The 25,836-nt window shown below is 38.9% G+C and overlaps 1 protein-coding gene across 3 annotated transcripts in view; it reads right to left on the reverse strand.

The window, feature by feature from the left end:
• The window catches only part of LOC131668523 (eukaryotic translation initiation factor 6), a 295,604-nt gene that overhangs the window by 201,366 nt on the left and 68,402 nt on the right, over positions 1-25,836 (reverse strand). For all 3 annotated transcript variants that reach the window (XM_058942806.1, XM_058942787.1, XM_058942797.1), the window contains exon 3: positions 8,622-8,707. In XM_058942806.1, coding sequence (XP_058798789.1) covers positions 8,622-8,707 — 86 coding nt within the window. The remainder of the gene's footprint in view (positions 1-8,621; positions 8,708-25,836) is intronic.

Genomic DNA, 25,836 nt, shown 5'->3' on the forward strand with positions numbered 1-25,836 from the left:
TTAATTAATCGAACCGTTCGCTATTCTACTTCTCGCGCGTTAGTTCCAACAGTTAAGAGAGAGAGGGGAAGCGCGATCTTTTGAATAGGCAGTTTCGCCTCAGGTGTTCACGAGAGTTTACCGCTGATTTGTGTTTTGAACTTTGTTTCGCAAAAATAAAGTTTTCTTTGGGTCAATTACGTGCGTGAGTGCAACGGCATTTCCGTCACAGATAATAGTAGCAGTACAGAAGCAGCAACAAAGTTATATTGAGGCAGATCGAGGCAGCGCAGCTGATTATCGAGGGACAGCGGCAGTTGAGATTTTTTTGCAACAACAATTACTGCTGAGCACCGTAATTGCAGAGCATGGTAGGTGCACCTTCCGTCATATTAAGCGATACAAAATACATTCGGTATTTTGTATATTCGTGATAGCGTTATTTTTTGTATTCATGTCGAGCGTTAGTTCGCGGTATAATTCGAATCTACTCTCTCTCTCTCACCGAATATAACTAATTATAAAATCCTATTCGCGTGCGTTAGTCTTTCGGCCCTACAAAGACTGTAGTAATTTTTATTAATTAAAGTCTGTGAAATTTATTCGCCGTTTTCGTAATTTGATTTTCCTAGTAGTTTAAGTAAGTGAAAAAGGCTTAGGTTTTAATCCAATCACATCTAGGGGATTAAGAAGATTACGAGTAAAGTCGCTCACACTTAAAACTCAACGAGTGTCACAAGACACGTGACTTAAGGTGAGTTCAACTCTGTTTAATAGAAGACAACTAGGATAAATCATCTGACGTTAGGGCGAATACACGTACTATCATACGTGTTTAACGGAGCGGCGGTTTTTCTCTGCATCGTGGGAATTTGTTCTTATATAAATTTCCCATTTTTCAGATAACCTTCCCCGTTACATGGTGCCCAACTGGTATTAAGACCCGTTTAGTGCGAATAGGATTGTGTGTCGAAGGTAATCGACGCACGAGAGAGAGAGAGACGATTGCGCGAGCGCTTAGGAAGGATTGAGCGGGTGGTAGCGCGAGATCGTGAGCGGTACGCCCTCTGCTGGGGAAAAAACGAAATCATTTCAAACTTTTTACTTAAAAAATTGTTTAGTTGATTCTAAAAAGGGCCGAAAGCGATAATTATAAGTGTCGAAGTGATTTCAGGTCGTTTGGAGTAATCAGGTATTAATCCATTTTAGACACAGTTTGGTGGATAAAGGGGGGTTGGAAACACCTGAATGGCGATAAAAGCAGAGAGCGCGACCCAAGCGTCAGTCCAGAAAATATTAGCCAGGCGGAGCAAGCAAACAGCAGGCTCCGACCTTAGGTAGGATATTTTTATAATATTTATAGATAGTTTGCGGAGACTGCGCGCGCTCATAATCTCGCGAGTTTGTGCCTTATAAAAAGGAGGAATTAAGGGTAGTTACACTAAATAGTGTATACCCCGCTCATACCTTGGGTGATAGGAAGCGGTAGTGGTCGATTAGGCCGATAATTTCAAACCTCGACCGCATCCTACACCCGTGCGGAGGCAAAATGGCTCTGTTGTCAGCTCAGATCGACAATTGGGCATTAGAGCTGACCTCCGCACAGCGCGAAAGCTATTTGGCGGATTTAGAGATGCGCAAGGATGGAAGTGTCATCCAGTAGGCGGCTAGGCTTGGGAGATGGTTGCTAGGAGAGTACACCGTCACGGATTTCGAAGAGACCACGTATAGTAAAGAGGTGGCGGGACGCAGGAGGCGCACCCGATAAGCGTGGTTCGACACAGCCTGTGACGAGTTGGAAACCCACAACGCAGACGAGAACAACGACCATCCCCTGAGGATCATCAATAGGGGGGGAATATCCTTGACAGATATGTCAAGGACATTCGCCTGCCCGGATGAGGACTCTGAGGGTGAAGCCAGTCGCCAAGAAGAGGATGAGTTCATCCAGAAGGCCCTACGTACCCAGGAGCAGGAGGAGGGGGAGAGGAGACGGAGCAATCCGGATCTTAGGTCGCAGGAATCCTGCACCCGGAAGGAACCTCAGGAAGAATTCTCCTTGAGTGAAGCTTTCCGGGAAATAGAGTACCTGAAGGAGGAAGTCGACCGTAACCGCGAGTTGGTTGGTCGAATCCTAGAAACCCTTCAGACTCTGCAGGGAATACAGGTGTGTGCGGAGCGCGAGGCACAGGACATGCGCCTACGAATACGAAAGCTAGAAGACGCAATGCATGAGATGGTCAATGCTAGCCGTTCTTCTCAGCGCGACTCGGTTCAACCGCGCTCCAGACGTAATGTGGACTTTCAGGACACAATCACCTGTCACTACGATTCTGGGATTCCGGGAAGCACATCGGCTCCTCCAAGACCACTACCCAGAAGAAGGGACATCACCCCACCGGAAGCCCTCTGAAGAAGAGGAGGTGAAGAGGATCCGGAAGAGTATGAGAGATCCGCACCTGTTCGACAGACGAGTCGAAGCGGATCATCTGGCACCGGTCCTCAACTATCCTGAGGGCTCTCCACAACCCGAGATGTTGGAAAAATTGTCCACGGATGGAAATTGAGGTTTGCGGGCAGTAGGGCACAGAGTGTAGATATGTTTCTGTCAAGGTTGGAAGATCTGCGCGTGGGCGCAGGGCTAACTGATGACGAAGTGCTTTGTTCCGTACCAGAGATCCTCGAAGGTAACGCGAGGACCTGGTACGATAATAACAAGTACCAGTGGCTTAGTTATGCAGAGTTCGTCGCTGACGCCCGGGATTGGTTCGGCACTAGTACGCAACAGCAACAAAGGCTGTTGCAGGAAGCCCAGAACCGGTTCCAGGGTGAGGACGAACTAGTGTGAGACTACGTATCCAACCTGGTGGCTCTTGTGAATAGACTAGAACCACCAATGCCCTTGGAGAAGTTATTAGACCTACTCCATGCAAACCTCCTTCCTAACATCCAAATTCAGCTGCGTCGGAGTGAGATGAAGTCGATACGCGAATTCAACAGGAGGGCGACCGAGGTACACCTTATCTTAAGGTCGTTGTCCGCGTGTGTTCGCCGACTCCAACTCGACGATCTTCAATTAGTACGCCTACCAGCCGAGCAAAAGAATGGCTGGTAATAAATCCCAAACAGCTACAATGGCTAGCGAAGGGAAGGCGCGTGCGAAGAAGGAGGGAGATCCGCAGCGCGGACAGGGCGTGGAGAACCCTGCCAAGAAGCCTACCGAACAAGCATCGGTATCGGCTACGCAAGCTTCCACTTATGATAAGAAGATGGAAGAGCGTCTGGAGGGCATCGAGCGGATGTTGCGCAAGTTGGCCAATGAAAAGCAACGCAGTCCTCCAGAACAGCGTAAGAGCCGATGGCGTGGGGGAAGGAAAAATTCTCCTTCTCCCAGGTCTCCTGGGGAGCAGCAAGAAGGACAGATCGACTTCACCAAGCCTCTCCAGTATTCCGCTTGTAGCAAACTGGGATTTAGTCGTAAATTCTGCCCAGATTGCAACAAGGGAAAAGGCAAGGAGAGCGAAGAGAAGAGGTCATCTTCGCGCCTCCAGTAGATTCGACCTCTCGCTGCGGATCGCCGATGGGAAACAGCAAGTTGTCGGCGACCCAGGGATCCAAACAGGTCCTGGAAGGGCATCAAGAGAGCCTGGGGCCTAGCGGTATGTTGGAGCAGAAGGCGATCGAACCTGATGCCAGCCCTCGGCAGAATAGAGGTCATTCTGGAGGGACCAGATGGCCACATACAAATTGTGAAGGAGGGGAAGACTCCAGGGAGAGCCTCTCCATACAAAAAGCTCCTCTGCCGATAGGATCCACGAGTAGAATCAAGCCCACCGTCGTCGCAGCAGCGGATGGGAAAAAGCCGCTGAAAAGCACGACGAAGGGAGGCAAAGATACGACTCGTGGATATGACCCTGAGGATGAGACCAGGTGGTGGTTGCGGGTAGACATAGGTGACTTTAAAATTAGAGCACTCTATGATACCGGCGCCTCATCCACGGTCATGGGTCAATTAGGGCTGAGATTGGCATCGGAGATAGGACTCGGATTGAATGTGACCAGAGCGGGCGATGCAAGGCTCGCTGATGGGCGCCCATGCCCTATAATTGGTCACGTGATGTTACCCTTCAAAGTAGGAGGAATCACGAAGGAAATCAGAGTCGCCATTACGCCACTGCTCACGGACGACTGCTACGTAGGCGCGAACTTTATAAGAGAGTTCTGCGCAGTTTTGGATCCCGACGAGGATGAATTATGGCTTAAGGACACCCAGGTGAAAGTACCAATGGAAGTGGCTGGAATTGATGGTACGGCATTTCTCGCACCGGTAGGACTGTGGGAGGCCACGGAGACACAGCTGGAGGAAATAGAAGACCTCGTTAATGGATTGATTCCTGACGGAGGTCAGGCTTTAGGCTGTGCCGTGGGGGTGGAGCATGAAATAGATGTTGGAAATGCTCGACCCATCAAACAGAAATACTACCCAGTCTCTGATAGAGTGCGAGAGCAAATGCACGTGCTGGTCAAAGATATGCTGGAAAAAGATGTAACCGAACCAGCGACTAGCGGATGGTCAAGTCCAATATTAATGGTAAAGAAGACTGATGGAAAATATAGGTTTTGCGTGAATTATCAAAAGGTAAATGCGATTACCAAACCTGATGCCTACCCTTTACCATATATGAACGACATCCTAAGACGGATAAGGGATGCAAAGTTCATATCTACTCTGGACTTGAGCAGTGCGTACCATCAAATTCCCCTAAAGGAAGAATCGTGTCCGATATCAGCGTTTACAGTACCTGGATTAGGGCACTTTCAATTCAAGAGGATGCCCTTCGGACTGTCATACGCAGGAGCGACATTCCAGATAAGAAGTGACATCCATTCGCTTTTGCTTACCTTGACGACGTGATTGTGGTTTCGTCGTCCGTTGAGGAGCACAAGTGGCACCTAGAAATGGTATTAAAGAGAATTCTAGGTGCGGGCCTAACCATCAACAAAGCCAAAAGTCACTTCTGCAAGTCAGAAGTAAGGTACTTGTGAGTTCTTGTAAACCAGGACGGAGTAAGACCAGATCCAGAGAAGATACGACCGATATTGGAATATCTAACACCCCGGACTGTCAAACAGGTGAAGCGATTCATAGGAATGACCTCGTGGTATAGACGTTTTACACCCGACTTTGCCATGATCATTGAACCTATAAACCGCCTGACAAAGAAGAATATACGTTTCTCTTGGGAGGAGGAGCAAGAGCGAGCTTTCACGAGGTTGCAGGAGGCGATGACTTCCGCCCCAATACTGCAATCTCCCGATCCTAACGGTCAGTTTATACTGCAAACTGATGCCAGTGACAGTGGGATCGGCGTAGTCCTCACGCAAGATGTCGATGGAGAAGAGCGTGTGATAGAATACGCCAGCCGATCACTCAACAGCGCTGAGAGAAATTATACGGTCTCCGAAAAAGAGTGCTTGACAGTGGTATGGGCTACTAAAAAGTTCCGGCCGTACATTGAAGGGCACCACTTCAGGGTAATCACTGATCATAGTTGCCTGAAATGGCTCCACAATATGAGAAATCCCACGGGAAGACTAGCGCGATGGGCGCTAGCATTGCAAGGCAATGTCTTAGTCTTTGTAGACTTGTTTACTCGTTGGGTAGAGTGTGTTGCAATACGCAAAGCCAATGCGAAGGCAATCGCAAGGGAATTACACGAGAGAATTGTCACTAGGTTTGGCGCGTCTGATGTATTCTTGTCGGATAATGGAACCGAAGTCAAGTATCAGGAAGTCGATTCATATCTCCAGACGAACGGCATCCAGCGCGCCTTAACTCCCGTGTATCATCCCCAAGCGAATCCCACAGAGCGAGTAAACAGGACACTCACAACCATGATCACGTCTTACGTAAGCCGTGATCATAAGAGCTGGGATGAAAACCTGTCAGAGTTCAACTTCGCGTTGAATACGGCAACTCATAGCGCCACGGGATATAGCCGTTACAATATATAAAATTTCACTTACAGAAATTAGCGGTGTATTTCGTGACTTAAAATTTACTGGTATTGTAATTTGTTATTTCCAAAGGTATTTCCATAAAGTATTTCCAAAGAGATTTAGTGCCCTGAATCCGAATCTGAGCTTAGTACTCCATCGCCCTCAGTTTTCAAGATATTCTAACTTAAAAGCATCAAAAATATGTTTTTTGCTGTTTTTGAACCATTGTAGCTTTATCAAAAAATGTTTTTTTACAATTTTGATGATGTTATCTTAAAGAACAACTCTTGCCCTTCAAAACGTACTGCTCTTTTTTTTCAATATCATTTTTTCCGATAAAGGTATCACACATTAAAGTATAATAAATTTGTATTTTCGCAAATGTTATTTAAGCGAGGAAAGTTTCGCTGAAAAATTAAAGATACCGGGTTCGGGTTAAGAAACTAAGAATAGAGCGACCGGGGGTAATTGTAGGATACCGAGTTCTTTAGTTAACCTTTAGAAGTCCGAAAAACTTCTAAAGGCGTAAAAAATCAAATATTTATTCATATTTTAACAATGGTAACTAATCTCTTATTTATGGTGAATCTTTTTTAGTATGATAAGCATAGAATCACTCATAAAAAAAAGAATAATATCAAAATAAATATATTCGACCGGATAAAAGCTAAATAAACCTAAAAATTTTCTAAAAATGCAATGGAATATAATTTTGAAAATTTGAAAAATTTAACATTTGGCCTTATCACACGAACCGAGATATGCAATTAAGCGTAAGAGGTCTGACCTGTCAACACCAAACTTAGTTGGACACCAACTTATGAACCTTGAACCACATTTCCATAGAAAATTGCAATTTACAAATTTTTTAAAACCTCGAACCTCTGAAGGTTAAGAAATTTAGGATGTAGCAGTCAAGGGTTATTACATAGCACGGTACACGGTTCTTTGGTTAAGGTACTTGGGACATTATTTTATTTTTTAGCCAAAATTATCTTTACGCGAAATTTTCCTCTGATTAAACGATATTTGCGATAATGCAAATTTATCATACTTCAATATGTCATATCTCTGTCGAAATAATTGAAGAAAATAAGAAGTGTGTTTTGCAGGGTAGGAGTTGATTTTGAAGATACCGTCGTCAAATTTGCAAAAAAATATTTTTACAAAGATACAGAGATTGCAAAACAGCAAAAAAATGCGTTTTTAATATTTATAAGTTAGGATATCTTAAAAACTGAGGATGATAGAACAATGCTTTACTGATTGTGAGATTTGGATTCAGCGACCAAACCTCTTCGGAAACACTTGATCAAGTCTCTGGGTCTGAGAAGTATCGACCTGTGTTATTGTTTTTGAGAGTATTATGTCTTGTATCTAAACAGTTCGATCGTTGGATTTCATTCAATTAATATCCTATTTTATTAAAATAAAAATGAAAAACGTATTACGTCTGTTACCCTCTCATATTAATAAAATTGATTATTACCACAACTTCTGTTTTATTTTATTTTGTTCTTAGGTTTACAAATTTATTTTTCAAAAAATTATGTGGGCAAAATACGGACAAATCATCCATCTAACATGCCGAAAGTAATTGCTTGAGAATTAACCTGTATTTTTTACTCGGCTGATGGATTTATTCCCTCATTAACTAACAACTAACTATACTTTTTGCTTTCGATATACAATAAACTGTTGTATGAACCACTTCTAGAATGATAAACAATTTTTCAGAATTAAATCAATGTTTTCAAGAACTTACAATTTTAATTATTTATTGGGATTAACTGCAATGTTATACGATAAAGATGATTTGATTATAAATTTAAAAATTACATATAAAATGCAACAAAACATAGATATTTAGTTTACGATGAAATATAACCAAAGATGTCAAAAAGGTATAAACAAGTTTATAAACGGTTGAGCATAAAAAATGCAATAATGGTGGCATAGAATGGAACTAAGAAGAGGCACATATGTACAATGACCAAAAGTAACTGCACACCTGGAAAAACTTTGCAGGATCGTATTTTCCGAAAAAATTGTCCAAACAATACTTGTAAGGTTGGGTTTGGTTTGGTCCAAAAATATAATCGATGATCTTAACTCTGACCGGAAGGTCATTTCATGGGCAATTTTTTTTAAATGGTAACCTTTATTTTTTATATCGAAAATGAAATGAGACGGAAATATTACTTTCAGATATGTACTTGACCTTGGGAAAATCATATCTCGCTCTTTTCATTTACGAAATAAAAAATAGAGGTTTCCATTATAAAAAAGTTATACTTGAAATTACATTCAAAAATGACCTTGTGGTCGAAGTTAAGGTCATCGATTATTTCTTTGAACTAAACTCTACAACTATTATTTTAACACTGTGCTCAAAAAAGTGATCCTGGAAAGTTTTTCCAGGTGTACAGTTTTTTTGGTACAGCCTGTATACTGATAGAAGCATGTAGAGCGTTGCTAATATACTCGGTTTAAATAAAATTGACAAGCATTAAAAAGAAGTATGAAACTCCATTGTTTGTCTATTTTATTGAAATTAAATATATCAACAGTACACGTGATTTCTCATTATTTTGCTCTCAGTCAATCCATTTCATCTAAAAAAATATAAGTCAAATACTTACCCACACATAAACGTCCAATAATACGACAACCAGCAATAGAAGTATGGATAACTGGCACCGTGTCTGTTAATTCTGCTTCAAAGACACTGTAAAGAAAATTAAGCTTTTATATTTTGAAAATATTTTCAAACCAAACAAATTTTTATAAAACAGTAACTGACACATAAATCTATCACTTATCAATAATAATAGTTTATGTTTAGTTCAGAATATTATAGTTCTCCACTTTCAATCATGAAGTGGCTTGCATTTTGTTGGAATATTCTTTATCTTCTATACTAAAATAAGCTAATATATTTTTCTGCATAGAAAAATATAGCAGCGCGTTACGGTACCAGCGTTGTGGTGGTGACATTTTTTTCCATATAATAGTGTTTCCGTTCGCGACTTACAGTGACGATGCAATATATTGTCAATCTAATTTACGCTGAATCGTAAGCCACGTACCGAAGCTTAGAGCAAGCTTTTTGTCAGACCGTGAAATAAAGTCACCTCTCTCCAAATGTATGCCACCTGTAAGAACCATAAAAGCCATCACAAATATACGGAGTGATCTGACACTCAAGACTGAACTCTCAGAACTTGATCCACGACTGGATTCAAGTCTCAAGTGCCACTCTAGTTTCTAATCGCGATCGGACTATCATTTAGCATGAATAATCTTATTTATACTCATTATTTATATAAAAAAATATTCTCTTACACAGATCATAAAGACATTATAGCAATAGGTAAAACATGGCAAGAAATTGAAGACAAAATGAATAACCAATCAAAAGTCCCAGCTTACATTAAACAGATTATCACTTAATATAAATAAAACAGCCCATATAGAATTTGGTAATAACTATATCAGTACGTCAAAAAATTTAAATATATCTATCTAAAATTAAAAAATTAGCAAAATTGATAACATAAAATATCTTGAAGATACTATTAATAACAATATGAGCTAGGATCAGTATCTACTCAGTCTATATAAAACAACGAAATACTTAATTTTTACCTCCTATGAATTATCAATAATAATGCAAATAAAATCAATGGAAGAATTAAACGAAATTATAGAAATGGCAAACAAATAAATCCAAACTATTAGGTCTTATATACATAAAATTTACAAAATCTACTCTCACTGCACTAGAATCTACTCCTCGTATAAATATTTGCAAATATAAACCAACTGAAACTCTGCTCGACAAAATAGATAGGATGTCAGCAGAAAACAGCATAAAAGCGTAAATGCAAAAACACAATTAGCCTCTAGGAAACCAATAAAGCTTTCAAACTGTTTTCGCATGACCTATGAGGACAGCGACTATATAAGAAATACCAAAACTCTACTATACTTTGATAAAGGTTCAAAAGAATAACAGATTTTTCACAGCACAGTTTATTTCTTAAAATCATAACCAAAGAATAACGATTTAATAATTTTGGATGACATAGTTTTCACTTCAGAATGTAAATTCAACTCGATACATCAACATTATGTTCTATGTTCCAATTATGTTCCTGTATTACAGGGTGTAATGTGGTACATTACAAGGCCTTTCCTGAGCGCTGCATTATTTGCAACATCTCAGAAAAGCCATTCCCTTCCCTTGCCGCCCCGTAACCGGTTGAATAAAATAAAAACAAACGCGCCCTATATAAAACGATTACTTTTTTTCATGCCCGAACAACCACATCGGAGATATCGGCGAAACAAACTCGACAAACGCGATCCGACGGACACTCAAAAGAGAAGAAAAAAAAAAAGGAGCGCACCACGAAATAAGAGAGCGCACGCACACACGCACTCCCGACCACGTGGCCGACCGGCAAAAAAAAACGGAAAAACTTGACTGGGAAATGCAACGGAAATGCATGTTGATGACACATGCAGATCCGTTACACTCCCAGACACCAACACCAACACTCACAAAGCACTGACACTCCTGGGGCGAACAGAAAATCGCCGATGAAGTGGCAGCCGGCAATCAGCTGTGTCGGGCTGCCGAACACCATCGGCGACATCCTGAGCGCCACACACAAGCACAACAGCGACCACACAAACACCCGGGAACACGTCACTTAACCGACACGGGAGCGCCCCAGGAGGCGCTCCAACAACCGATACAGGAACAAGAGACGTACGCGCGAGAGACCGAGCGGCCATTTTGAAACGCCGAGACAGACTGAGAGCGAGGGAGCGAGACAGAGCGAGCGAAGTAGACTAAACAAGAGCGAGCGAGACAGACTGAGACAGAGCGAGCAAAATAGACTAAACAAGAGCGAGCGAGACAGATGATATGAAATGATGAATAGAATAATATGCAAATGCGAGGATGAGGGCGCTACAAATGAAACGACGTATATTATATACGTATTCATGACAAATTAAAATTATAATTGAAAAAGAATGAACATGGAATAGATACCGAATTGTAAAATTCGCATGCGACCGACACCCCTATTATGATAGCGAGCGACAACTACCCCGTTAGGTTTAAGCAATAAATTAACCGACAGAATTCGAACCTCTGACGAAATTCGCTAGTGACGTCACGACCAATCAGCGAATCAGAATAAAATTTGATTTCCGTCCGGATAGAAAAATAGATAAGAGTAGGGGTAGATCTTTTCCGACAATTAATGATAGCTACTTTAGTGGGGGGTGAGAGAGAGTAAATAACGACGGAAGTAGGAGAGTTAAGGAGGGCGCTGTATCCTTCTAATTTACATACGGACCAATGATAAAATATTCGGAGGGCGCTACCGATATCCGAATTAGTATACCGACCAATAATAACATTTCTTCTCGGAAAGAGAAGAAAAGCGATCTTTGACCGCGAAAAGCCGATTCTCGTCCATTTTGCCACCGGTCTCCTAGCTAGAAGGAGTGATTAAGCCAGATAATTTCGTCACAGAGGACTAATTACGCAGACATTCTGTAATCTAAACGCAGCAATCTGAAATTAGCTAATTTCGTTCGCCGAAACAGTAAGGAAGAATCGTAAGTAGGCAAAGTGCCACTCACTTATATTAATCGCGGAGTACGGGAATAAAATTTTCAGTGCCGTAGGTCGTCGCGACGCGTGGATCCGTCGATACCGGTGCCTATCGAATCGCGCTGACCTTTCCGCCATTTCCTAGATCTAAAGTGAGTGTTAGGTTTATACGAATTAGAGGCAGTGGTTGAGTTATTCGCGCTGACCTTTCGCTAACAATTTATTGCGAACACAGAATTAGCCGAATACACTTACCGTGCTTATTTAATCGCGCTGACCTTTCCGCCATTTCCTAGATCTAAAGTGCGTGTTAGCTTTATACGAATTAGAGGCAGTGGTTGAGTTATTTGCGCTGACCTTTCGCTAACAATTTATTGCGAACACAGAATACGCGAGTACTCACCCGCTTGCCTCCCCTGCGCAGTCGCCGTGAAGGCGAACCGGGATACACGCAACGGAAACCCCATTTTGGCCCTACCTCCGACGATCGCCCTAATTAACCGGCGGTTAGGCGCCCTAAATAATCGGTGGTAGTGAGTCAAACAGGCCTTGTGGCGGAAGAAACTCGTAGCGCGGTTAAAACCCCCGAAATTCCCCGCCACAAGGGTAACATATGCCGTTGGTCTCATATACCCGACAAGATTCAGTTTAATAGAAAGGATCCCATACACTAGAAATAGTAAAACGTCAATGGTGTACTACAGTACAGCTAGATAACATCTCATAATTGCTGGTGAAGAAAGAAGATTGAAAGCATAAATTAAATTAATAAACTAAAGTGCAATTTTTTACTAACAGTTAATTTAGTTTTTAAATTATTTTAGTTTTTAAGGTAGTTGAACTGCGATGATCTCAAAATTTACATGAAGATCTGAAAATAAATGATTCTGATGATGAGAAAACATATATATCGGTCATTTTGCATAATATGACCATTACCATAGACAGAAATTTAAAAAAAAATTTTTAATTCACAAAGCTACTCAGATTATTTTGGATACAAAGTTCAACGACGGAGAAGACTGTAATGTCCGGTATAAAATTCCCCGGCATAAAATAATATTTTTTATTTTAATATCCTATATAAATATACTATATTTTAATATATCTCCACGTCTGCATTTATGTTTTTCTCAAATACGAAGTCTGTCCCAAAAGTATCCGACCTACCTCGATATCTCTGCGCTTGATTTAATCTTCGTCATTCGGGGGATGGCATCATTTAAAGTACTTGATGGAATTTGATTGAATAAGACGCTTATATTATTTTATCATATTAAAGCACTCTTGAAAATCAGACTTCAGAACCGAAGGCTGGCATTGCTGCGCAACACTGTGTTTCAATAAATATTACTGCACAAGGTCACAAGGTTTGATGCGTGCACTAAAGCATTGTCGCGATGAAAGAGCCAGTCACCGATTTCTTGAACTTGCAGTCGTTTTCTCCTAATTGCATCACGCAATCTTTTTAAAACTTAAGTGTAGTACTTTTTGTTGACTGTTTGGCCTATAGGCGCATATTCGTGATGTACAACGCCCTTATAGTCGGAAAAAATAATCAACATGGCTTGATGTTGCTTCGACTTTGACGGACTTTTTTTCGGCCGAAGCTCGGATGGAAGCTTCCATTGCGAAGATTTTTAAAGGCCTTTTGTAATATTTCAATAGTTTCCGCACCACTTTTACCAACATTAAAACAAAATTTTATGCAAACTCGCTATTCGGTTCGTTCTACCATTTTTAGCGATAAATATATTGCGACAAAAGCAAAAAAGTTGTAAATAAATACAAGCTGCACCGGAACTAAGGCGTTTCATCGGTATCTCGAACTACTGATGAGAAGGTTAGGAGTTGCTGGTGACGTTCGTATCTTCCAGAAATCGCCTGAGTCTCTCCGCGCCAAGATATGAACGTAAGTCGAATACTTTTGGGACAGACCACGTAAACTCTGAATTAGCTCGTCAATTTTCAGTAATATTTTTAGCTTTACGACCTCATACATATACGAGGGTGGTCCGATAAGTACTTAGCCTCACCACCCGATGACGCGACTCTCGCAAAAGAAATATTCTATCACGTAGTACAACCTTCTCGATGGTTACTGTCAAGATTTCAGTCGGATCGGAGTTGTAGTTTATTTTTGAGAGCGTGTGAAAGCAAGTCTGTCCGTTGATTTTTGAAAAATGGAAAAAGAGCAGAATCGGTCGGTGATTCGATTCTTGTTTTTGGAAGGGAAATCACGGACAGAAATCAAAAAGCGCTTGGATGCTGTTTATGGTGACTCTTCTCCTCCGATGGCGACCGTCAAAAATTGGCTTAACGAGTTTCAACGTGGTCGCACGTCGATTTTTGAAGAGCCACGTTCAGGTGCTTCGAAAACGGCTACCACTTATTGTCGTGCAAAAAAAGATCGAATGAAAATATATTTATAAACATCATTCATCTGAAAGTGCTCGACGTGACTTTTGTTTTCCTTCTCATAAGTTTCAAAATCTCAATTAAGAGACCTAAGATATATCTTTAGTCGTATCAAAATATTTTTTTTTATTCCACATTCACCACAAGCGATTTTCATGTGTATACAGTGCCAAATTCCATGATTGTGAAGCGGTGTAAGTTTCATGAACTAACTATATTTGATATTGCAGAATTATAAAGCAAAGAAATACGCGAATGACACCCAATACTATAAACAAAAAATATCTCAACTCAATTTATTTTCGACAACATTTCGTTAATTTGTCTTCCAGCCTCATCAGATCCTTTATTTAAAAAATTAATTAATCTGTTATATAAACATGATGACAATTGCACAATAAGGATTATGTCAAATAAAATAACAAAAAATACACACCAACATAACTAAAGAATTTTTCAAAATTACATTATAGATTGTTATAAATCAATTAAAAATTTATTACAAATTATGTTGAATAAAATAAACAATATAGTCGAGTTAATAATCATAATATTTTACATAGCAATCAGAATATGCACTACAAAATACGAGCGAGAAGTTACATGATACTAGTCAAACTGAGAAACAATGATAAAATACGAGCAGAATACTAAAATACAGGGCAACAATTTTCACATCCAGAAACCAGACATCACTAGCCCAAAGGTTTTTCCTGCACTGAATCTGAATCCGGCATCAGAATTGCTCTTATATTCTAAGTTTCCGAGATATCCTAACCTAAAAGTGCAAAAAATACGTTTTTTTTCTATGTTAGAACGTACGAGGTGTGATCAAAAAGTAAGGTGAATTTTGAAATTTAGCGGGCTACGTCCGTTCGATCTTTGACTTTTTTATTTGGTTATGTCGGTACACTCGTCTAGAACATACGTTCCAAATGTCAGCTTTGTAGTATGTTTGGTTTGTTTGTAAGAGGCATCAAGGTTAGAAGTGTTTTGCGTGCTCCACGATTTGCTGCTGTCTAAAAACATGGATCAAAGAGTTTGCATTAAATTTTGTGTGAAAAATGGAATCAAATGTTCCAAAACACTTGAAATGCTGAAAGTGGCATACGGTGAGTCTACTTTAAGCCAAAAAAATGTTTACAAGTGGTATAAACTCTTCCAAGAAGGCCGAGAAGACACCGACGACGAACCTCGTTCTGGACGCCCCAGCACATCAACAACTGATGAGAATGTTGAAGAAGTGAAGAAAATAGTGTTGGGAAATCGTCGAATTACCATTAGAGAAATTGCTGATAATATTGGCATCTCATTTGGTTCGTGCCAATCAATTTTGAAGAGTGTTTTAGACATGAGACGTGTGTCAGCGAAGATTGTTCCGAAATTGCTCAATTTCGACCAAAAGAAACGTCGCATGAGCATCGCCCAAGAGCTATTGAATGACGTCAACGATGATCCAGATTTACTCAACAGGGTTATAACAGGTGACGAAACATGGGTATACGGTTTTGACGTCGAGACTAAGACTCAATCGTCCCAGTGGAGGCATTCTGGATCACCAAGACCAAAAAAAGCACGCCAAGTTCGATGAAATGTAAAGGTTTTGCTTACAGTTTTCTTTGACTGCAGGGGCGTGGTGCATCATGAGTTCTTGCCACAGGGTAGAACAGTAAATAAGGAATATTACCTGCAAGTTATGCGCAATTTGCGCGAAGCAATCCGCCAGAAACGTCCGAATTTGTGGAAAAATAAAAATTGGCTTTTGCACCATGATAACGCCCCTGCTCGCACATCGTTGCTTGTGCGCGAATTTTTGGCTAAAACCAACACAGTAACGATTCCCCAGGCACCGTATTCCCCAGATCTGGCCCCCTGTGACTTCTTCTTGATCCCAAAACTGAAGAGGCCCATGAAAGGACGGCGTTTTGCCACGATTGAGGAGATAAAGACGGTATCGAAGGATGAACTAAACAAGATCACAAAAAATGATTTTTTGAAATGCTTTGAGGATTGGAAAAAGCGTTGGCACAAGTGCATTATATCCGAGGGGGATTACTTTGAAGGAGATAAAATAAAAATTGATGAATAAATAAATATTTTTTGAGAAAAATAAAAATTCACCTTACTTTTTGATCACACCTCGTATATGGCAAAGTGAAAAAATTGTTTTTCTAAAAATTGATAATGCCTTCGAAAACTAACACTCTAACACTTCAAAACGCCATTTCCCAATTTGAAAAATCTTTTTTATTAGCAGAGATATCATTGACTGAACTTAAGTACTTTGGCGTTTCCATGAAACTAACATAAAATGAAAATTGAAATAATTACTTTAGTGAGCACAAATAAAATATTTCCCTGTTTTTCGGATCGCCCGATTCAAGTGTGACCTCCAAATTATTCTATCTGTTAACGTTGCACAGATTTTGTAACCTAAAACTGAAAAATCAATGATTGTAGGCAAAACAATCGATATTAAGCTCTATTACTTTGACATGGAAGTTAGAAATGTATAACCTGTAAAAGTTAAATCCCAGACAGGTTAACCCAAGTACACAATAACCTGCAAACGTCAAACTCTAGGTAGGTCAATCGAAAAGCATAATAACCTGCTAATGTTAATTCTTTTCAGGATAGTTGACGAGTCATTTTTTCTATGGATTTTTTCAGCGGCTAGTAGCTTCCCGGGGGTCCTTATTTATTTCGATATTCCGTTAAGCAGAGAAGTTCGTCAGAACGTCGACGCCAGTGAGAACGTACAATTGAAAACTGATATTGAAGAGTATGAGGATATAACTCAAGATTTAGATACAAAACTATACAATAAAGATGATTTGGATGATCGCATCCGTGATCTAATTACAAGTCTTCCCAAAAGTCAAGTAGAATTACTAGCGTCAAGACTCAGTGAAAGAAATCTGCTACTACCAAAAACTAAAATCACTACCTATAGGAAGAGAGAAAAGCAAGTTCTACCATTTTTTTTTAAAGAGAATTCTGTTGTGTTTTGTAATGATGTCAAAGACCTAATTAGTTTGTATCAAAAGGGAGAGTACAAGCCCGAGGACTGACGGTTGTTTATATATCTCCTCACTAAAAGTCTCAAATCAGTACCATTGCACAACGGAAATGAGTACGCGACAATTCCTCTTGGACACTCTACAATTTTAAAAGAATCGTATGAAAGTTTCAAGTTTCTTTCAGAAAAATTGGATTATAAATCTCATAATTGGTATTTCTGTGGTGATTTCAAAATGATTAATATCTTGGTTACAGTCAGGCAAATACAAAAAATCCTTGCTTTCTTTGTCTCTGGGATAGTAGAGCCCGCGATCAGCATTGGATAAAAAGGGAATGGCCTAAGAGATCAGGGTGGGAAGTTGGTTCCTACAACGTTATCCATGAAAGTCTTATTGATAAAAATAAAATTTTGCTGCCACCTCTCCATATAACATTAGGATTGATGAAACAATTTGTCAAAGCTCTAGATGTAAACGGTGAATGCTACAAGTATCTTCGAAGCAAGTTTCCACATTTGTCAGATGCTTAAGTTAAAGAACGAATTTTCATACGAATTCGGTCATACGAAAACTTATGAAAGCTGATGAATTGATAAAAACAATGACAAATGATGAAAAGAATGCTTGGTTATGTTTTCAGAGGGTTTGTGAAAATTTCCTAGGGAACAATCGAGATCTAAAATTCAGAGTAATAGTAATCTCTATATTATCAAATTTCAAAACATTCAGCTGTCTGATAAGTTTGAAAATACATTTCCTGTTTTCCCATTTAAACTACTTTTCTGAGAATGTTGGAGCATTCAACGAAGAAATAGGTGACAAGTTTCACCAAGACTTCAAAGAAAAAAAGCGGCACTATCAAGGCAGATCGGATGAAAAGATGATGGCTCGTCATTGAAAAGGAATGACAACTTAATTCACTATAAACGTAAGAGTCTCCACGAATTAATGAAAATGAAACGCGATCGTTCACGTAGAAAACAAAGTCTCAAATGAATAAAAACATTGTCGATTGCGAGTACCGATTGCAAACTGTATAAACAGGTAAGGCTGTCATGGAAATAGTGCTTGCAGGCAGCACTTGAAAATTGTCATATACTTAGGTTACACTGGGGTAAAGCTGTTGTAGGTTATTATACCCTTGGGTTAACCTCTCAGGGATTTAGCGTTTGCAGGTTATTGTGCTGTTGGGGTAACCTGTGTGTGTTGTATCAATCCCAGGTTATTGTGCTCTTAGGATAACCTGTCTGCGGTTTAGCACTCGCAGGTTATTGTGCATTTGGGTTAACCTGCCTGGGGTTTGACGTTTGCAGGTTATTGTGCACTTGGAATAATCTGTCTAGGGTTTAACTTTTATAGGTTATATATTTTTAACTTCCATGTCAAAGTAATAGAGCTTAATATCGATTGTTCTACCTACAATCATTGATTTTTCAGTTTTAGGTTACAAAATCTATGCAACGTTAACAGATAGAATAATTTGGAGGTCACATTTGAATCAGGCGATCCGAAAAACAGGGAAATATTTTACTTGCGCTCACTAAAGTAATTATTTCAATTTTCGTACTAGTTTCATGGCAACACCAAAGTACTTAAGTTCATTCAATTATATCTCAGCGAATAAAAAAGATTTTTCAAATTGGGAAACGGCGTTTTGAAATGTTAAAGTGTTAGTTTTAGAAGGCATTATTAATTTTTAGAAAAACAATTTTTTCGCTTTGCGATATAAGCTCAAACATAGAAAAAAAACGTGTTTTTTGCACTTTTAGGTTAGGATATCTTGGAAACCTAGAGTATAGGAGCGATTTTCACACCGGATTCGTTTTTAGCGCACAAAAAGTCTTCGGGCAAGTGAGGTCTGGTTTTTGGATATAATCTTTCGTCAAATTTTGTTACCGTGTGATAATCTTATTAATATATGGAATGATTAGCAAAGCTTTTTTTCAATAAAACAATGATACGAAAATATTTCATGGAACATTAGCTTATGAGATAATATGGTATCAGATAACCAATAACAATAAATCTATTTAATAGGCACGGATTCGCTTCACGCGAATTCGCCTCGTAGAACGTAGGCTTTTTTATCAGCCGAACGGACTCGGACTCGGTTGCTATCCAAGTTTCAGGGGCACCCCGGGCCGTCCGCGCGTTTATTGTATGATATTTAGTTATACCGCGCGAGATTGGGATCCCGATTTACAGATTTTATTGTTAATGACGAATACTACAACCGAATACTCGCAAGAGGGAATTCGGGTATAGACTTAATAAATAGGGAAAACATGTATCGAAATATTTAATTTCTCGTTTTATTAGACAACAACGATAAACAAAAAAAATCAGAATTTTATAAATTTAATTATATATGAATATGGGTCCGAATTAGTTTGTAATCAACAATTTCGTATTCACACGTGGATAATACTCAACTTATAGCTATACGCAGTAATAATAAAACTCAAGGAGAGAGAAAAATAAATATGAATTTCGCCATGCAAAGTCTAATACAATAAAACATTAAATAGGTACTCGTTTCTTTAATTCAAATCCCCTTTGGTTTTGGTAATAAGTACAGTCGAACCTCTGCTACTGCACCCTCCGCAACTGCCCGACCTCTGCCACTGCCCGTTATCTAGCCTCTCTCACTGCCCGATTTATGACTCGAGCGCAGTGCCGTGCGCTCTCGGTCGCTTACCTGGCACCTGCCGGCGGCGCACTTTTATGAGTCTGGCGCCGACGCGTCGCTCTTCAAGATGACTCTTAATGACTTGTAATTTGTGACTTATGATTTACACTCCTTGTATTTTATGACTCTTGTAATTTGTGGGGGGAGATATGTATCTAAAGACGCGCTTTGACTTCAGTCTGTATTCGACTTTCGATGCAACACCCTCGTCCTTTTCTCCAGTTTACGTATCTCTCAGTGTCCAAAACAATTTTGTTCAATCGAGTGTACGTTTTGATTGTGTTTTTAAAATCAACTGGTTTTCAAGGAGTTTTCAAGATCAACTGGTAAGTTTACAAGTCTATTTTTACACTATATCTTTTATATTTAGTCTATAAAATAAAATTAGAAAACAATTTTTTTAAATAAGAAAAAAAACGCTGCCAATCAATTGTCAGTTAGCTTCTTTTATTATATTTTTCGATTCTTATTAATATTTGCGTCAATTTTTTATATATTTGTTTCATTCATTTGAATTTGTACAATAATTTTTCAGATCATAGCAGCCAAGAGTTTGAACCTGTGTCAAGTAGCTGAAATAAAGCAGAAGCTGTCCAACAATGTCAAGATGGCTCATCTTGCCAAGGAATACAGCGTTTCTCCGCACACTATCAAGAGATTGAGCCAGGGCTTGGACTTGTCTTTGGAGGAACAATCTCCGGGGACCAGAAAACGGCAGGTCAACTTGACAGTGCAGCAAAAAGCCGCTATCGTCGCAGCTCTGGACGTCGGCAAAACAACGCAGAGTTTGGCCCAGCTCTACGGCGTTGACCCGACGACGATCAGAAGAGTGAAGTCGCAGAAGCCAGAAATTATGAAGCGCGCCCTGGAATTGGATGACAGCCAGCAGAATAAGGAATACAAGAGGATCCACGTCGAAGAGAATCCTCGCGACATGGCGCTGTACGAGTGGTTCAAGCAGCAACGTTCATCGGGGACTCCAATCTCGGGCGATGTTCTGAAAGCTAAGGCCTTGGAGCTCAACAAGTTCGTTGGGGCAGCGGCCGATTTCAAGGCCAGCAATGGATGGCTAGAGAAATTCAAGAAGCGCTACCAGATTCGGCAGTTATCTATGCAAGGAGATAAGTTGTCATCCGACAACGTAGCAGCAGAGAATTTCAAAGAGACGCTGCATTCTTACTTGAAAGAGAAAGGATACACCGAGGATGAGATCTACAACGCCGATGAGACGGGCTTATTTTTCAAGTCCTTGCCGAAGAAAACTAGCGGCGGGATACGAGCGGCAACCGTCGGGATTGAAGGAGCAGAAAGAACGAGTGACTGTGATATGCTCCGCCAATGCGTCCGGATCGCATAAAATCACTCCTCTACTCATCGGCAAGTCGAAAAATCCCAGATGTTTTTCGAAGTGCGAGAGAGAGAAACTGCCCGTCAAATACACGAACAGCCGTTCAGCTTGGATGGATCGGAACATATTCTTGGACTGGTTCGAGAATATTTTCGTCAAGGAGGTCCGAGCGCATCATCCGCCGCATCAGAAAATTCTTCTCCTGTTGGACAATGCGCCGTCGCACCCCGCAGCAGCTGAATTAAATTGCATCGCCGAGAACGTTGAAGTGATGTTCCTGCCGCCGAACGTCACCGCTTTGATTCAGCCAATGGATCAGGGCGTCATTGAAAAAATGAAAAAAATGTTCCGGAAAAATTCAGTTAAAGCGCTAGTCCTAGAAGAAGCAACATCGGGAGCAAGCGTCATCGATTTGGCAAAGAAGCAGACGGTGAAGGACTGCTGCTACCGAATTTCTAGTTCGTGGGATGTTATCAACGCCAGAGATCTCCGCAACGCATGGAACAGAAGAAGTTAACTTGTTGTTACAACTTCTTAAGGATAGCCCAGCCTTCGCCGACTGCACATTCGAGATGGCCCAAGCATGGATCGAGGAAGATTACACGGATAATGGCTGGCAAAATTTGAACATCCAAGAAATTTTTGAAAGGTATTGTAAAAGTTTTATGTAATTATTTATATGTAATTTACATGTGTTCATAGAAACAAATATGTACTCAAAAAACATTGTATTAATATATTTTTTTTATCTATTATTTCAGAATCACGTCTAATAATCCGGAGAAGTTCGCTAAAGAAGACGAGGAGCCGATCGCACAAGTCGAAAATATAGAACCAGAGAAAGAAGTTTCCGTTGGAGAGGCCTACAATGCGGCTCTGAAGCTTCGAACATTCTTAGAGCGAACGTGGGATTCGACGAGCGCGCAGATAAGCAATGTGCAAGAAGTCGCCGATTTAATACTAAATATATACAAACCAATGTAATTTGTAAGCTGAATGTGTATGTTGATTTTGTACGTTGATTTTATTTGTTGATTTTTTGTTAATTTTTTATGTTGATTTTGTACAATGTACATGATTTTGATAAAATAAAGCATAGTTAAATTTATTTATAATGTTTTTTTTAACGGAAAATTTGAAAAATTTAAACTTTATGTATGTACCTACAAACATGCATTATCACCTGATATTTTTCTAAATTATAAACAGTACATAATTTTGTTTTCTTTCACTACACTTTTTTTTTTTGGGTAAGTTGTATCACACCATTCGAGTAAAATGATTTACTGTGTATATTATAAAACAAAATTATCAGGTGATAATGCAAGCAAAATTTGTAACATTTTCTCCGGGCCCCCCTCGAGACCAGCGCGGCACGCCACTCAATGCCCGTACCTGACGGAGCGCTCTTATTGGCTAACGCCAGAGAGCCCGTAGCGGGCAGTGGCGGAGGGCACCAACTCCCGAGAGCGTGCAGTAGCAGAGGTCCGACTGTATATATATATTTAAATTTTATCGGCCCGAAGTGTCCTTTTTCCACAGGTTCAATAAATTCAAGTGAATTGCAGTAGAATCGAACTAATCCAGTTAATTTGATTTATCCATTAAATTCGATATACTCAATACTGTATTAATATTCAATGCAATAATTCCTATTTATTATAATCCAATAAATTCAATACTAGGTATAGACATACATATGTGACTATTAAGAACAAATTACTGTCAGAAAAAATAAATGAAGCCTTTCTAATCGGGCGCTCACTTCTGACTGCTTCTCCTGGTCCTCGCTACTCTCTCGCTCGCTTTGTTTCCCTCTCTTTTTCCTTCGCGTTTTCTCACTCTGATTCAAGCGTTTTTAATCGCTGCCTTAGTCCTAAGCAAACATGCTGACTGCAGCGTGCTGTCGCAGCATGCTGCCGTAGCGTGCTATAGCAGCGCGCTCGGTCTTTCCCACTTGTTCTCACCGAGGCGCGCACACACGTACTGCTGACCATAGCATCTTATCACTATGCGCTTGAGCTTGGCGTGACCCAAGTGAGACTCTCGCAGGCGAACTTTCCCGTATGTAAGCATTAGGCAAAACAAAAACAAAAAAAAAAGAAAATAGTCCGTCACATAACACTATTTAAAAAGTTTAACAATAATATTGATAAGATAATTTTAGATAAAGAGACTAGTAAGAATAAAAGATGAATTTCCAAAATAATATTTCTTAATAGATTCAGCAATTCTTTTGACACACAATAGGATACTCAATATCTCAGTAAACAATACAATAATATTTTTAAACTTCTTAAATAGATTTATTGTTATTGGTTATCTAATACCATATTATTTCATAAGCTATTGTTCCATGAAATATTTTCAAATCATTGTTTTATTGAAAATAGGCTTTCAGGACGTATTTTGCATTACATATTCTTATTGCTATGTATTACATTATGACTAGTAACTTGACTGTATAATTTTTGTTTTATTTAACAATATTTACATTAAAATTTTTATTCACTTATAGCAAAACTTATAGTTGGTATGTGTATTTTGTTATTCTATTTCATACAATTCCTATTGTGCGATTTTCATCATGTTTGTACACCCGATTGATTAACTTTTAAATAAAGGACCTGGTGAGGCTGATAGATGAATTAACGAAACGTTGTCGAAAATAAATTGAGTTGAGATGTCTTTTGTTATAAACATACTATAAAGTATTGGGTGTTACTCTCGTATTTATTTGCTTTGTAATTTCATAAAATTACATATCATTGAGAGTAATAATATAGTTAAATATCTAATTATATTGGACTTATTTATTTAAATTAGCGTTTGATCACTGACAATAAGATGTGCAGACGTGCGAACACTGTACCAAAGTATTAGCCAACGAAATGAAGTGATAGTTAAATTCAAAATTTAATTTAATAAACTTCAAAACAAGAAAACATCGTCCGAAATGGCCACTCAGTCAGGAGATCACAAGACCAATCCTAATAAAAAAACGAAAACTGGAAAATCGTAGGCGGTAAAAGACAAAGAAACGGCCGAGAAATCCAAACTCAAAACAAAAAATAACAAGCCCAAGTATCGGACTACTGGCTAACTAACGCAATTAATATTTACGGACTACTACAAGAAATGATAAAAAACCAAAAAGAAGACAATACCACAATAAGTAATTATATAAACACGATTAAAATAAAATCACCTTCGATTTTCATCTATAATGTATAGGATATTTGTTCGGTAGAGAATGGTGAATGAAATATCAAAAAACAACTGTACACTAAAGCTAATGGGGCAAAATAAAATTAAAATACTACCTTTAATTTCTAAAGAGTACATACTTGCCAATCATTATCACTCTAAAGGAAAAACACAGTTCTATACATATCAACGCAAATAAGAAAAAGAACTCAAAGTAGTTTTAAGAAGCATGCTCCGTTCAGTATATAGAAGAATTAAAAGCTGGTATAAAGGAACGTGGGAATAAAATGCTAAACATCCGCAACATTCAATATCGAATTTCGAAAATTCCTTTGCCATTATTTATGGTTAAAATAGAATACGATTTTAAAAGCCATGAAATCTACAAAGTCAACAGACTTCTAAATACAGTTATTAAATGCGAAACACCAAACATTAAGAGAGAAATACCACAATGTCATAACTGCCCAGAATTCGGGCATAAAAAAAACTACTGTTTTAAGAGTGCTATATGTGAGAAATTTGTTTAACACCATTCAACTAAAGAGTGTCTCATTACACAAAAAATAAAAGAAGTAATTTGTGCTTATTTCCAAGGAAATCACATGGCAAGCTATAAAAGATGTCCAATTCATGAACAGCTACATCAAAAATTATTCCCTAGACTACAAGAAAAAACATCCAGTTAAATAATGAACTAGTTCAGTTAATTTCCAATTTAAAAGCCAACATTAATAGAATCAGATCACACGTCATACGCTCAGGTAAGTGAAAAAAAAACAATCCCATAAAGTCAAAAATACCAAAACAATGAACTGTACTGACAGACTCAAGCAATCACTCAATCGACCAAAATAATAACAAACTTGAACACATGATGGTTTAATGGTCAGTAAGAGTTAGGAATTTATCTAAGTCTCTAATCTCAATTGGTAAAATACCATTGAAAACAGAGAAATAGAAATTTGCATTCTCATTCAGATAAATAAAGTATCTCATAAATTACTAACAGTTATGAACCCATACCAAAAAGAAATAGATCAGCATAATATATATTTTATAAAATATGTAAATAAATAATAAATACAATATTTATCTTTATTCTTTGTGACATGTATGTGTTCATTTTAATTCAATAATTCCACAGGTATACAAGATTTTGTATCATAAGCGAGCTATAAAATTTCCGACGGATTTTAGTGCGCTGAATCCAAATCTGGCCTTAGAATTGTTCCATCAAGTCAGGTTTTTGAGAAATCCTAACCGAAAAGGGCAAAAAACACTGTTTTTGACATATTTGAGGTTATATAGCATCGTAAATAAATTTTTTCACAGAAAACTATTTAAACGATCTTAAATAACAAATCTTTCCCTTTCAAATGCCGTTGAGTTTGCTCAAATACCTTTCTTTCGCCAAGATATCGCATTTTGAAATATTTATATTTATAAATTTCTCAAAATTCGAAAACCTACTAACCCTCAGATACAAACATTTTTCTATTAGCATTGTTTACATGAATAATTTTACTCGAGGATTTTT

This window comes from Phymastichus coffea, unplaced genomic scaffold (genome assembly GCF_024137745.1).
Source record: "Phymastichus coffea isolate CEN01 unplaced genomic scaffold, Cenicafe_Pcof_1.1 PCOF00006, whole genome shotgun sequence".
NCBI lineage: Eukaryota > Metazoa > Arthropoda > Insecta > Hymenoptera > Eulophidae > Phymastichus > Phymastichus coffea.